The sequence below is a fragment of the Ochotona curzoniae genome, unplaced genomic scaffold (assembly GCF_017591425.1).
Source record: "Ochotona curzoniae isolate NIBS_2020 unplaced genomic scaffold, NIBS_Ocur_1.0 scaffold_1852, whole genome shotgun sequence".
In the NCBI taxonomy this organism is placed as follows: Eukaryota; Metazoa; Chordata; class Mammalia; order Lagomorpha; family Ochotonidae; genus Ochotona; species Ochotona curzoniae.
In genome coordinates this window covers 48,833,249-48,848,565 of record NW_024467087.1, presented here as the reverse complement: position 1 = coordinate 48,848,565, position 15,317 = coordinate 48,833,249, and the positions used below count along the sequence as shown (strand labels likewise).

The following is a 15,317-nucleotide window of genomic DNA, read 5'->3' as shown; positions in this document are numbered from 1 at the left end:
CCTTTATCACTGTCTACCCCATTTCTAAGCCAAATTCATGGAAGCCCCAGCTAGAGAAGGGCTTTGACTCAATACAAGTTGAAGAAATGAATGTCCAACTGACTAGAGGGAAGAAATTTCATCACTGAGACTTTGAAAAGAAACAAGAGGAAGGTGATAAACTGACAGAGGCTGAAAACAGATGTTGTGGATACAAGCGAGTTATCAGGTTTTCATCTAAAATCCTTCAAAGAGGCATTTAATTGCTTTATCATTCTTTGAGGTCAGCTGGAAGACAAATGGCTTAAAAATACCACATAGCTGTGAAGTACACAGTTTAAAAAAAAAATTTAAAGGTGCCGAGTTTTGGCTTGGAGTTCATAACACGTTGCCAGCAGTAGAATTAGTTTTCTGAAATAGCTCATTTCATTCAATTAGTGTGAAGGACTAAAGTAATAGGTGATTTTGAGTAAGATCTTGGGAAAATTAAGCTGAAGTAAGTACAGAGCCAGGAAGGTAGAAACAAAGCAATTATGACACACCAAATAAAAGTCAGAAGTGGTCGACAGCTGCAAGCCATATTTAGGGAAAGAGTAAACTATTTTGTTAATATTAACCATAGTGGAGACTGTCAGAATCCTAACTAAATTTGGCTACAATGCACAATTATTTGCTTTTGATGTAAAGCAAGTTCTTAATGGGATTAGTAGCCACTAAATAAAAACTATATGTATAAAGGGAATTTCTGCTTTTAAGTAGTATATCTAGAAAAAAAATAAAAGAATGAGATAGAATAACTCCACATATCATGTACAATGATGGGGAAAATGTGTAGTTGTGACACTTTTAAGACATTTCAAAATATACTGACATTTTTCCTTCAATTCCAATTGAAAGCCTCAATTACATATGTGTGTGTGTGTAATAATAAATTACCTAGGGTACTTATTGCCATTCAGACTTGAACTAAGTTTCTCTCAGTGCTTTGAAAGATATCCTGAAGTAGAAGAATTAGTGCATACAGAAATGGTGAGCATCATCTCTTTTTCGCACCTGAAGAATTAGAGTCCTCAAGCATAAAGCAACCGATAATGTCTTTGACTGTGAAAGCAGGGAAGGCTTAGAGAGCTTTCCTGTTCTTAAAAGAAGCCCAACAGGTAAAGCTCACTGAAATATCAGTGCTACTGCTTCCTAACATATCTCACTAACTCTGGCTGATATATTAAAAGTGAAAAAGAGAGGAAATGCCTTCAGGATCTACTTGAATTTATCACATAGTATCAAAGAAGTATTACAGTAGAAATGAAAATATCTTTTCTTAGAAGTGAACTTTCTTGCAAGGTGACTCAGCTGATGTTCACATGACTTAGGAAGCATCACAAAATACAAAATGAAGAACTCAAACGAAAAGAAAATAAACCTGAATAATGTTAGTCCTTTGTAACATGTTTTAACATAAAATATTTACAATGTTCTAAAGCATGGCATCTCATATGATTGTCAAATAATGAACACGTAACAATAAAAGCCATCAATCTGTGAAAATATGGGCTTTTGCTACAGAGAACAATGTGCTTTAATGTATTAAAAGTTCATATTGCTCGTAAAGTTCCTTCTTCCTCATTTAGGCAGGAAAATGAATTGAGTTCTCTTCTCCAGGTGACTTTGCCTCTTTGACCTGCCATGGCCCAGTGCTCACTTTATCTGGTGATTCATTTTCAATAACTCCAACAGTATTTGTTCTGACATTTTAATTAAAATATGACCAGTACCTCATCCTGATGATAAAAAGGCCTATGTGTCAGTGAAAACTAGCTTTTCAGTGCCTCAGTGCACCTGAGGAACCCTCTGAACACATAGTTCTTACTAAAGAATTTCACTCAGGTTCTAAGCAATACATCATTTCAAAATGGGATCACTTTAACCATTAAGATTAATGTTAAAAAAGATAAAATGCCTATAGAATACTAAGTAATGAACATGTAATTTCTGTAAAGTATTTTTTATGAAAGAAAATTAAATGCATATGAGAAGACTAATCATAGAAGATTCAAAGTTAGTTTTACTATTTGGAAGCATCAGAATGGAATTCCAACAGAAAAATTAGGAAGCATTTTACAAGTGACAAAGAAATTCCCTGTATTAAATATAAGCAAGGATTAGATGTGATGTAAGCCAAAGAATAAAACTATAACTTCATATTAGGTATAGGAATCTCTCAAATACTTTTGACTTAAATTTTTTTTAACAGCAACCCAAACATTTACATGAGATTTTCAAGGAAGAAAATATGAATATGCACCAAATTAAGTCTCAGAGTGAAGTTTTCAGACTAGAGAACTCTAATACGGCAGCTCACAAAAATCTTATTGATATTAGTCACTTATAAATGGAACAATCTGTCATCTTACACAAACATTCCAAATATAAACAATCTGTCTCTGTAATAGGAAAACACAATCTGTAACAGGTGTATGAAAAAGAAACTGAAAACTCAGGAGGAAATGCACAACTGTCTGAATAAACATGACATTCAAAGAAAATTATAAAACATGAATCAGTGGAATAAGGTAACCAAGATTCAAACACACATCAAAATCCTATAATGAAAGTCACCTTGACTTTACATAAATGAAGTCGGGCTAGTTTTTATCACTCGCACACAAAGCACGCCACAAAAGCTCCATTCACATCTATAAGAGATACCCTATTAAGATGGGGGAGAAAAGTTTGAAACTTCATGGCTGAACAGCATTTTCACCATTAATAAATATCTTTTGAAAGTCCCCATTTATCATGTGACTACTTTGTCATGCTTAGAAGGTTAAATTATCAGGAAGCATTCCTGGTGTTATCAACTATCTTTCTCAAGGAAGATATCTTTTTCTAATAAAGAAATACTTGCATATGCATGTTGTACACCACTTACAAAGTTATGAAGATAAAATTACCTGTAATTTACCCTAAAATCAGTTGAAATATTCTTTAAAAGTCTTTTAAGTGCATATTAAAATGTATGCATAAAAATAAATATTTTTTCACTTAATTATACATGTGTTTGATTTGTTTTTCCCTTTAATACAAATAGATATTTCACCTCAAGTTTAAGGAGACCCTGCACTCATCTTACTAAACATCTTACTAAATATGAGATAGTTGAACACATAACATTTAGTTTAGGTTGCAAAAACTTTCATGGGATTTCTAAAAGAGTCAACTTCCTTAGAGTGATTACCCCTTGTTTTCTTACCTATTTCCATTTCAGAATACGGAGTAAACAATTTCTGCACAACTGGTTCTAAATCATCTCTTGCTGTTTTAGAAGATGTGCAAGTCAAATGAACCAAATCTGTAAAAGAAATAGCATTTTGAGTTCTTATTCATAAAAAAAAAATCATTTCATTCATACTTAAGGTAGGTATCAGGAGTGATACAGAGTTGAAGAACTAGGCTTCTGCCTTCAAGGAGTTTATGATCCAGTGGTAGGAGGCATTTATGTTAATGTCCCAAGGTTCTTCAGAAAGTTCAGAGAGAATGTGTACTATCTGAAGAAACTAGGTATAAGCTTAAATATTCCATGCAATTATGTACTTTAAACTTTTTTTCTTCTTTTCATTTGAGAGGCACAAAGAAGGAGTGGGAAATATTACACACCCATCTGGCAGTTAGTTCATTCTCCAGATGCCCACAATGGCTGGGATGGGAGTGGGGGTGTGGGCCTCAGAGTTGCCAAGGGTCTGTATTATCAGGAAGCGGAAATCAGGCGCTATAGTAGGCATGGGCACCCTGATCAGAGTCAAATGCCTGCTCTTCAATAAACTTTTCTATTTAATTCCATTTATTTCCAAAATCCTTTTGAAACACCCTTATGTGTTAATGACAGAACTTCAATATGATTTCTTTTGAAGTACTATACTATTGTAATAATATAGGGGAAATCGGTTGGGGGGTAGATTTAGGAAGAGGGTACGGGGAAATCCCAGAGGCTATAGGAAATACATCATAAAGCAATTAATTATTTAAAAAGAAGGAAAATATGTGCTAAAAGGTTAACTTCGGAATCACACTAAGACCCAAAATAAAAGAAGTTGACTTTTTGAATGGAGTGGGAAAGGTTAGCAGGAAACTATTTATTCACAGAAAAGAGCTTAGGTTGTTCTTATGACATTCCTAAAGACAGTGAATAAAGATTGATGAAATAGTTGTGTAAAAAAGACTGGAAGTGGGCTATTTATTTGCCTAAGGGAACACAGTTTATATCCTCAGAACAAACCACTTATACATACTTTGCTGATAAGTAAACAACAAATCATCTGTTCATTATAAGCTTCTCTCAAAACCTTTTGGGATAGCACTGCTGCCTTGATTTGAATCATACATATACTTATAAGTCCATAAAACGGCACAAATCAAAACAGTCTACATAATATTTTTAGGGATTCCTTTTTTTTTTCCATCTACAAATTCATTGGGTCCTGGATCTTGGAGAATGTTTAGCTTAGGGAATGTCATCTAGAAAAAAGATCCTTCACAGAAACAGAATACTGTAGGCTGTTAGAACCCTTAAATAGGGCTGCACAAAGTAAAGGAGAGACAAAGGAGTTCTATGTGCTGGAAGTACTCAGAGAACCTGTAAATGGCAGAAACTTTCACAATCCTATGGAAAGAAATGTTTTTGGAGTGAGATAAAATCATGGCACAAAGCATACTGGAATCAAATTAATATATATATAAAATGACAGTAAAAACTGAGAAATTCCTCCCCCTTCTATAAATGCTCACAGACCATTGAGGCATCTATATTAAGTTCTCAAAGGAACTTAAAAGAAAATATAGAATTGATACTATTGTATAGTTACACACGTGTGTCAGCGACTTAAACTACATTACTCCACTATACCCGAGTGACAGACGATTTTTACCTTCATTTTACAGATGCAAAAACAGAGGGCCAACAAGGTTAACACAGATCTTCTGTGCAATTAAGAAAGAGCTAGACACAGAATTGGAGGTCAAACCCAGGTTGCCTACCTACAGAGTGCACGCCCTCAGTCACCTGCCTTGTGTGACTGCAATAATCTCCTTGCAGCAAGACACTAACTCAGAGGTCTGCACAAGATAGATGGGGACTCTTTGAAAGGAACTACAAGGTAATCATCCATATAGTCACTCCCCTTTCCTTCACTTCATTAAGAGAGGAGTTTCGATAATTTTCCTTTCAATGTTTATTACTTAAAATATTTATAATGTAGAATTAACTTTAGATCACTATAAATTAAGAGAATTTTGATACACTTACACCCCAGGAAGTTCAAATTTAATTAAGTTATTTTTCTGCTATAAATCAGCATTAATGTTAGAAAACATATTCTTTGAAATTATTTGAACTTTCTGATGAAAAATTATGTGAGAGGAAGACATGAAGTATAACCTGTCAGGAACACAACAGGTAACTTATGGACAACAGACTCGAATCAGCATTAGACAACAGTAAAACTAGAAAGATATACAGGTGGAATCAAGAGCGATCCTGACAACCTTTTAACAGGAGGTCACATGCACACAGCAGGGAGGGATCCCAGGATGGAGCAGGTGGACAGGAGAAGGCTTTTATCCCAACCCTGGGGACTCCCGGGTCCTCACCAAGGACTATCAGTATGGGCACCAAGGACTACATCCCAACTGCCAAGCAGACCATGGGGAACTAGAATGCCTTCGGAGGCCAAGAACTCTGAGGTCATCCACCCCCGTTTGGATCTACCACACGGGATGGAAGAAGTCCAAACCCTTCCTTACAGCATCCAAGGTCATTGGAACAGTAAGCTTCCTTCAGGAATAGGGAGAGAGCTTTCTCTGGTCCTCACATAGTTCCAACTTTGGATCCCCACCCTCTCTTACAATGACCATCAGGGTGGCTCCGAAGCCCCCTACCCCAAAACACACACACACGCAAATTGGAACAGGTAGAGAACAACAAGGAAAGCTTGGAACCAGACAGGAAACGGTCAGCATGGACTCACATATCCCTTACTAGGCAGGACACAAAGATTAGTTACTGCTCACTAAGGTATTGAAGATTTCTCTGCACACCCCTCCTAACACTGTTCTGCACTTCAACTGTTGACATATGCCTTGTTAGAGTTATAAGCCAGTTTAGACTATCCAGAAATCTGCCAAGTTCAGTAAAATTAAGCTTCAACACTACAAACTGCTGAACGCTAAAATGAAAATAGTCATGAGACAGCTGAATAGTAATCTATAGCCATTTTAAGGTGTATAGAAACTGGTTCTGTGTATAAACCAAAATTGAAATGTTAATGAAGTAGTCAGAGGATGTGGTTAAGAACTTGCATCTTTAAACATATTTGTTACTCAATACCATGTCAATTAATTTCATAATGTTGCAAATTGATGTTGATGTTATATTGTGTCTTTTAATTGATCAGGATGATATTCTGCCAGCTCTGCTTTCAGACCAGAGATGGTCTCCCTAAGAAACTGTTAAATTTATCTGGACAATCAGATGCTGGAATCTATGATTGCAATGAAAGAATCTTAATTGAACTTGAACTGTAATATTGCAACAAGGTGGAGGAATCTACCATGGGGAGGGGTTGGGGGAATCCCAGAGCCTATGAGACAGTGTCATATAATGCAACGTAATCAACAAAAAATAAAAAAAGAGAGAGAAAAATTATGTATCTCAACTTGCAAATGTTCAAAGAGTACTTGAACATAATGCTTGAAACCTTAGGTTGGCTATATGGCAAATTCAAAATCAACCTGACATTCTGTCATGTTTGTTCTCAGAATTAACAATTTTTGTTAAATGCCTCTTTGCATCCTGTGAGTATAGTTCTTCACAGAAAAAACTTCCTCAATAGCTTTAAAGGCATATGAGGTCACACATGGCCATGCTTTCCTGAAAATAGAAGTGTACTTCAAACTGTGGAAGAACAGGATTTCAGTTTCAGTCTCCTACATGGGTGGCAGGAACTCAACTGCTGCCTCCTGGGGCGCACATTAGGAGGAAGTTGGAATCAGAAGCAAGCAGAGTTGGAACTTGAACCCGGGCATTCCATGACGGGATGCTACTGTCCCGAGCGACATCTAGCTGCTGCAAACACCAGCCTTGATGGTAGATTTTTAAAACAAAAGCCAATAGGACTGCAAATGTGAATCTAAATTCCAGTAAACACTAACTTCCACATATAGGAAGTCAATTTACCTCAAGTGTACGCTTCACGCATGTAGACAAAATTATCCCCAAATTCTGATGTACAAGCTAGTCAATAACTGTGTTTTATAGGGCAATGTAACAAGGAATACATAACTAACATTCATAGGCATTGATGTGACTCATAGCTTTACTTCCATACAAGCGAACAGTTGAGTGAGATGTAATTTTTAATGCAGCACAAGTAAGCACATATGACTGTGACAATAAGATAAAAGGTCACAAATGTATTTCTTTATGCTACCAAGAGAGGAACCTAAACTTAATGACATGTGGAAAATCATTCAGTTTTATAATCCACATATAAAGAAGACTACAATATCAGTACTTTCCAGTGAACATTAAGGAGAAAGAAGAATTAGGAACAACTATTTTTTTTTTTGGTAAATCTTATAATTCGTGTTTCATAGAAATACTAATAGAAATGATTTAACAAGTTAAATTTTCTAGAAGCAGAAAAAAGAAAAAAGGTACTAAGAATTATTTTAAATCATTATCTAAACTTCTTAATAGGGTTGAAACACAGAAAATAATGCATAAATTCGTACCTGCACAAAATTGTAGAATATGTGTTATTATATATATGTATGCATGCACAATATTCATATTTGGGTATCAAAAACAACATTTTATAATATCAAATCCCAGCAAAACCCAAAAATTTTATTAATATGTGTGAAAAGCATTCCAAAATGCCTAGGATATAAGCAAGTCCCATAAAGAATATGTATTTGATTTTCAAATGGAAGAACTGCAGAGATGATATTTTGCTCATTTACAAATTATTTTGAAAGAAAATGAACCCTATATTAACCACAGAGAGGGCATAAGACAAACAGAAAACAAAATACTTAACAATTTTAATAACTTGAACCAAAGTACCTAAGTGGAGAATTTGATTTTATAGGTCAAAATATAAACATTTACATCAGAAAAGTTATAATGTTTAGACCAGGTTTGCTCAGAAAATCTCTACATGACTAAGTAACTGTGATTTCCTATCAATATACTAAAAATACAATATACTAAAAATATACTTAAATGATACTGGCTTATCTTTATATTGCCATTACAGCAGTACCTTGTCAAGAAGCCAAGCAGATGACCTAGAAACATGAAGTGTATCTTTAATCCCTCTGCCAGAAAGAGGAAAAAAAAAGGAGCCTTTTAGCATCCAATGTAGATATTACAATATTTACAGACTAATGCAACCATTTTCTTCCAATTGTGACAATCTTAGTAGTAATCTCCTTGTCTGGCTCTCTGTAGATTAAGAATAGCAAGTAAGGTGGAAAAGAAGATTGTAGAAACTATCTTCTATTAGAAACAGTATCCTGATAGCGGCATGAAAACAGCCTGACTGAGTAAAAGGAGGAAGAAACAGGACAGACACAATCAAAAGCATAAAAGCCATTTAGCATAGGTGCAAAGAGGCCTAAACACCTCCATAAGACTTAAGGGCATGCTGGATTATAGTGGACTGTAATAAATAATGTTCACAATATTCCTAAGATACAGGAGGGCAAGATGTCTAGTATATTCAGTATAAGATGACAAGGAAGTAAGTGACATGGGCTACCAAGATAAAATAAAATCTTGGTTCTAACAGAATACATTTCAGCTATCTAAAGAATATATTTTGGGAGACTATAGCACATTAAGGAGTGCTAAATAAAGGATGTATTAAATCTTGTTCATATGAGTACTTTCAGCAAACTCTCAAATCTCCCATATTTCATTTCCATGTCAATGAAAACTGGCTTTAACCAATTATCTAAAACCTTCTTGTTTTGAATAAAAGGTATCCTTGGATTCCTTAAGAGATATCTCTCACAGAGGCTTTGGTTAAACAAAACCAAAAATTATTTTGAAATAAATAAGGAACAATCATGGACTGCAGAGCCGAGCAAGACATTCTTAAAACATATCCACCCACGTTCCAGAATAGGTTCCATGAGTCTTCTCTAACTATATTGATTGATTTTGATGTAAAAACCTAGTGCTTATGGAGTACTTATCAATGCCATACACTGCTCATATGAATTTGATCTTGGTAACAATTCTGGGGTAGATACTATCATTACTGCTATCTGGTAGAAATAGGAAAGCTGAGGAATATAGAGAAAGTAACTTGCCTAATGTCAGTCAAGTAGTAAACACAGCAGTGCCTCTGTGTACATAGGGCATTGATCATAGGAATGCTTGTAAGATAACAAAATCTGAAGACATTCAAGTCCTTTGTATGAATGATTTGGTATTTGGCACATACACATTCTCTCATATAGCTTAAATCATATCTAGATTACTTAAAACAATTAATACAATGTAAACACTCTGTAAATCATCCCAACTGCCAAGGAGACCATGGGGAATTGGAGTGCCTTCGGAGGCTGAGAACTCTGAGGTCACCCACCCCCATTTGGATCTCCCACATGGGATGGAACAAGCCCACCCTTCCTTGCAGGAGCCAAGATCATCAGAACGACAACCAGGAGCCCTGAGCGGTCTGCAGAAACAGAAGAACAGTAAACTTCCTTCGGGACTAGGGAGAGGAGCTTTCTCTTGTCCTTGCCTGGTTCCAACTTTGGGTCTCCGCCCCCTCTCTCATAATGACCATCAGGATAGCTCCAAAAACCCCTCAAAACAAACAAACAAATAAACAAAAAAACTAGAATCGATAAAGAACAAGGAAAGCTTAGAAACAGACAGGAAATGGTCAGTGGGGATGCACTTATAACTCACTGGGTGGGACACAAAGATTAGTTACTCCTCACCAGGGTATTGAAGATTTCTCTGCACACCCCTCCTAAAACTGTTCACCTAAACTGTTGACATATGTCTTGTTAGAGTTATATAGTTAGACTACCCAAAAACAGCCAGGTTCAGCAAAATCATGCTTCAATGCTATAAACTGCTAAATACTAAAATTAAAATAGACATGAGACAGCTGAAGAGTAATCTGTAGCCATTTTAAGGTGTATAGAACCCAGTTGTATATAAACTAATAACTGAAATGTCAATGTAGAAGTCACAGGATGTGGGTCAGAGCTTGCATTCCTTTTTTTTTTTTCTCTTTTAACACATTGGTTACTCAATACTATGTCAACTAATTCTATAACGTTACAAATTGTTACTCATGTAGTGTCGAGCTTTTAATTGACTGGGATAATACTGTGCTGGTTCTGCCTTCAAACCAGAGATGGTCTCCCCAAGAAACTGTTGAGCTTATCTGGACAATAAGATGCTGAACTTTATGCTTTGTAGATGCTTGCAATGAAAGAATCTCAACTGAATTTGAACTGTGGTAATGGAACAGGTGGAGGAATCCACCATGGGTGGGTTTGGGGAGGGGTGGGAGGAATCCCAGTGCCTATAAAACTGTGTCACATAATGCAATGTAATCAATAAAATATATATTTTACATTTATTTATATATAAATATATAAATCATATATAAATACATATTCGTATATATAAAATATATAACATATAATATATGAATATATATTTATATATATAATCAGTACAATTTTAAAAGATTTATTTGAATAATAAAGCAACAGAGAGATGGATATTGAAAAGTCTTTCTTGTGCTGGTTTACTCTACAAATGCCCATAATAGATAGGGCTGAGCCTCTCATGTTGGCAGCAGGGGACCAGGCATTTTGGTTATTAGCCCTTGTCTTCCCAGGCACATCAGTTGGAACCTGAATCAGAAGTGGGACCGCCAAGTCATGAACAGGCACTCTAATAATGGGATGCCAACATAATTAAGTGGTGGCTTAATCCACTGTGGCTCGATTACAAGTAGTGGCCTAATCAACTCTGTCATAATGCTGGCCACTCAGCACATTTTTAAAACAAAATATGTCTTTACCTTTATAGTGCTACAACTGATGAAAAAGAAATTATAGTAGATTTAGATATAAATGAGATAAGATTCAGGAATTCCACGCAAAAGTAAGTATATATCCAAAAGAATTAAAAGCAGGTTCTTGAAAGAAGATCTGTATTTCCATATTTACCGCAGCACTGTTACAGCCAAGATATGTAAGCAAACTGAGTACTGGTAACAGATGAACAGAAAATGTATAAAATAAATAATGAACTATCATACAGCCTTAACAGAGAAGAAAATTCTGTCACTCATGACAACACAAGACAAAACTGGAGGCCTTCAGCTTAAGTGAATTAAGGTAGGCACAGAAAGACAAATACTGTATGAGCTTGGATTTAGAATCTAAAAAAGTCAATCTCACAGAAATGGAGCTCAAAGGTAATTTCCAGATAGTAGGGAAGAAGAGGAGGGATGTTACAAGGGGAAATGTTGATTTAGGATTCCAAGTTTCAGTTGTACTGGAGGAGTGAGTTTAGTGATCTATTTTACTACATGGTGATCATAGTTAATAATTATATCTCAAAACTACTAAAAGAATATTTTTTCCAACATTCTCACCACAAAACCTGGATAAATTGGTAAGGTGATGGATATGTTTATCAGAAGGAATGAATCTTTCTTACAATGTATACTCAGATCAAAATAACCACATTATACCCCATAAATGCATATAGTAGTAAATCTCAAAGCCTATGGCAAAAAGCAGTAAAATAAAAAGTGTAACCAAAGCATAAAGATTTAAATTCTTACTATAAAATTCCCATCTTTTCTGTAAAAGACATGCACATCTACAGGTAACCTGTTCATGAATAACAGATTTTAAAATGCACTTCTCTATTAAACAACCAAACTCCATCATCAAAACTCACATCATTTACTCTCTATAAATTCCATTTTATTACCCATGAGGAATGGGGATAAGTTACAAAGCCTCATGGTATATATTCTGATTATGTTTGATTTACTCAGGTATAACTGCATTAGTTACAGTGGTTGCCAACATTTGTCAAATGATTCTTCCAACGAGAAGAACGATGGGCTTAGTTCATGACTTCAACATTATAGCTTCAATTTTCAGAGCAAGTCAAAGTGCTTGGTTCCACTCAGTTGGCAATGCCAATTACATGCCTATCACTTACTCAATGGGACTGAAGTCTAGTAATTGTTTGAAGGGAAAACAAGCCACCAATAAAATCCATTTAGTATTCACATTTTCAGAATTTATACATTTAAAATTTATTACTTTCAAATATTACCTTTTTAAGTTCTATAAAACCACATGCAACTGTGTAGGTGATCCTTAACAGTTCAACATAATTAACATACAAAATCTGCAACATAGCTAGCTTACATACACACAGGACATTTAGACAAAAAGGTAAAGTTTTCCTTAAAGAGATTTGATCAAATTCTTCTTTAGATTTGTTTTGTTCCTAGAATGATTAATACAATAATTCATACATCCTTCCTCCAAAACATAGGCTCTTATGCCACATGTGATCCAATTCAGTATTTCTGGCTCGGAGTGTTTGATTTGTAAAATAATTAGAATCATGTTTCTAAGTAATTCTGTGAGGAATCCATTGTGTATTCTTTAAAGCCTGTTTTATTTTGTTCAGTAAATGCTTTATTCAGAAAGGTTCAGAAGAAATGACAATACAGTTAAAATGATTTTTTAGACATCTAACTGGGGAAGAGAATGATTATGTAACATTCTGAACTAAGTAATTTGCCTATAATCAGGGAGCTTCAAAAATGAAAACAGGTTTGGGTAATATAAAATAAATACATGGCATATTTTCCTTTTTTATGACTTGAAATAGGAAAAAATGACAGAAGAAAAGGGTGGTTTAGAGCCTTCTGTGATAATATCAGACCATTGTTTTCAGAAGACAGACCAAGAACAGAACAACTTGCAACTAGTTGTGACATCAATGGCATTCAATTAGGGCAGCAGCAGGAAACCACACCATTAAAGACCTTTAATGTCAAAATTACAAATTGCTTCTGAATGTCTGTGAAAAGGCCCAAAGCATAAGAACAGGAAGGGGGAGGGGAGAGCCAAACTTTAATTAATGAAAGCAAGTTAATGATAAAAATGTCACTTTCTATTGCAGTTATGTTTCCTAAATTCTGTCATATATTAGGTCAAACATTAACTGTAATGTAACTATTAAACAGGACTTCTAAAATAATGCATGTCATTAAAGGAAGAATGCATAAAACATTTAAAAATAATCATGAAGCTTTTACTCTGGAACAAAGCAAAGTATAAATAATAAATTTAAATTTATAATTTTCATTCTATCTTCCTGGTATAAGCCTTACTATGGAGACCAAAGAACCAAAATCAGTCCTTATGCTTATACCACCAGTTTTAAGAAACTGATTAAACCAGGGATCAGGGAGATATTTTTATCAAGAAATAAATATGAGAAAGCTGAAACTGGAGAGGGATTTAGGAGAAAGAATTTCTGAGGAAAGGATTTAGTAGCCATTGTACTTAATATCATAACAGACATTATTAAATGTATGCAGGAGTGGCTTTTCCAATACATGCAAAATCTGGGATGTGATTTGCATGGAATCTTTCAACATCATTGAGACTATATTCTAATGAGCATTAGAAATTTCTAATGAAAAAAAATCGAGTTGAGAAATTAAGAAACTTGTCCAAAGTCAAATAACCAATCAGAGCTAATTCTTCAGAATCCTGTCAATATTCTTCCCACTCTATCAATATCATTAAACTCTGCACAAATTCAGGCTAGAAACTGATGGATCAGATACACACAAAAAAGAGCCCACTGGGGAAAAAAAACTTTAGTAAACATGCATGAAAATATAACTTATATCCCATAAAAATATGATTGCATGTCAACAAAAAAATCTGAAAAAAAAAAATAAAAAGAAACAAGATTTTGCTTGCAGTTGTTTCATTTACCAGTTAAGCAAAATGCACTTCCTGAAATTTTTGGGATAGAAAAGGTAAGCAATAGTACTGTTTCTCATATTGGACAAGAAATGTAAAGCTGTGCTTTCTCTCTGAGAAGCAGCATAACATGGTGGTTAAAGTGGAGGCTGTAGATTCAGGTTGCCTGTGTTCAAACTGGGTTTCTACCTTACAGTAATTTTCTGACATTATGGAAATTATTTACCTTTTCCATGCTTCGGTCTCCCAATACCTGTTAGCTATTAATAGTATTAAAATGGAATAAATAACCTAGAGGAAAGTACCGTTGTTCTACCTAATCAAAGGAGCAAAAATCTGACTATACAAATACGTCAGGGAAAGGCTTGAGAATGGTTGTAGTATTTCAACTGGGATGTGAAGGGTAAAGAGGCAAGGCTAGTTGGCAAGGCTGCTCAAGGCCAAGGAACAATATGTACACAGGCATAAAGCGGAGACAAAACATAATAATATTAAAAACAACATTGTATATTATTCCAAATGTATTAGTGATGCATAATTATGATTAATACCATTAGTAGTAATTATCTTTTCTTTAAAAGATTTATTTGTTTTTATTGGAAAGTCAGATATACAAAGAGGAGAGACAAAGAAGATCTTCTGTCTGGTGATTTACTCCCCATGCGGCCACAACGGTTGGATCCTAGCTGATCCCAAGTGAGGAGCCTGGAGCTACATCTAGGTCTCCCATGTGGGTACAAGAACCCAAGACTTTGGGCGATCCTTGACTACTTTCCCAGGTCACAAGTAGGGAGCTGGATGGGAAGAGGGGCTGTCGGGATTACAACCAGTACCCATATGGGATCCTTGCATACGCAAGGCGAGGAATTTAGGCACTAGGCTATCGTGCCGGGCCCCCATAATTATCATTTCTGTGAATGTTATCTGCCAGGTACTGCATTAAGTGCCTTATAAACACTGAATCCTAGCCTTCATTCACTTATATCGCTATAGACAGCATATGGTAGGAACTCAATAAACATTTGTTCAGTGATTCTTCCCCAGAATGTAAGGATGTGTTTTCCTTACTGTCTTATAGAAAAAAGCATATGGTTCTGAGGATGCACAATGTCTACGATTTACAGTCAGAAAAAGTATACAAAGGAAGCATCATTATTCTTTTTAAATTTCCTTTCCACATCAGTACATAATCAATCCTAAATCAGAAGAAACTGTTTAAATTGATGCTCTGTCATTTACAAAAGTTATGTGATCTTAGCAATGAAATCCAA

At 35.1% G+C, this 15,317-nt stretch overlaps 1 protein-coding gene across 2 annotated transcripts in view; it reads right to left on the bottom strand.

Annotated features, from left to right (window-relative positions):
• The window catches only part of CHM (CHM Rab escort protein), a 172,132-nt gene that overhangs the window by 14,127 nt on the left and 142,688 nt on the right, over positions 1–15,317 (bottom strand). For both annotated transcript variants that reach the window (XM_041000005.1, XM_041000006.1), the window contains exon 13: positions 3,230–3,328. In XM_041000005.1, the coding sequence (XP_040855939.1) occupies positions 3,230–3,328 (99 nt within the window). The remainder of the gene's footprint in view (positions 1–3,229; positions 3,329–15,317) is intronic.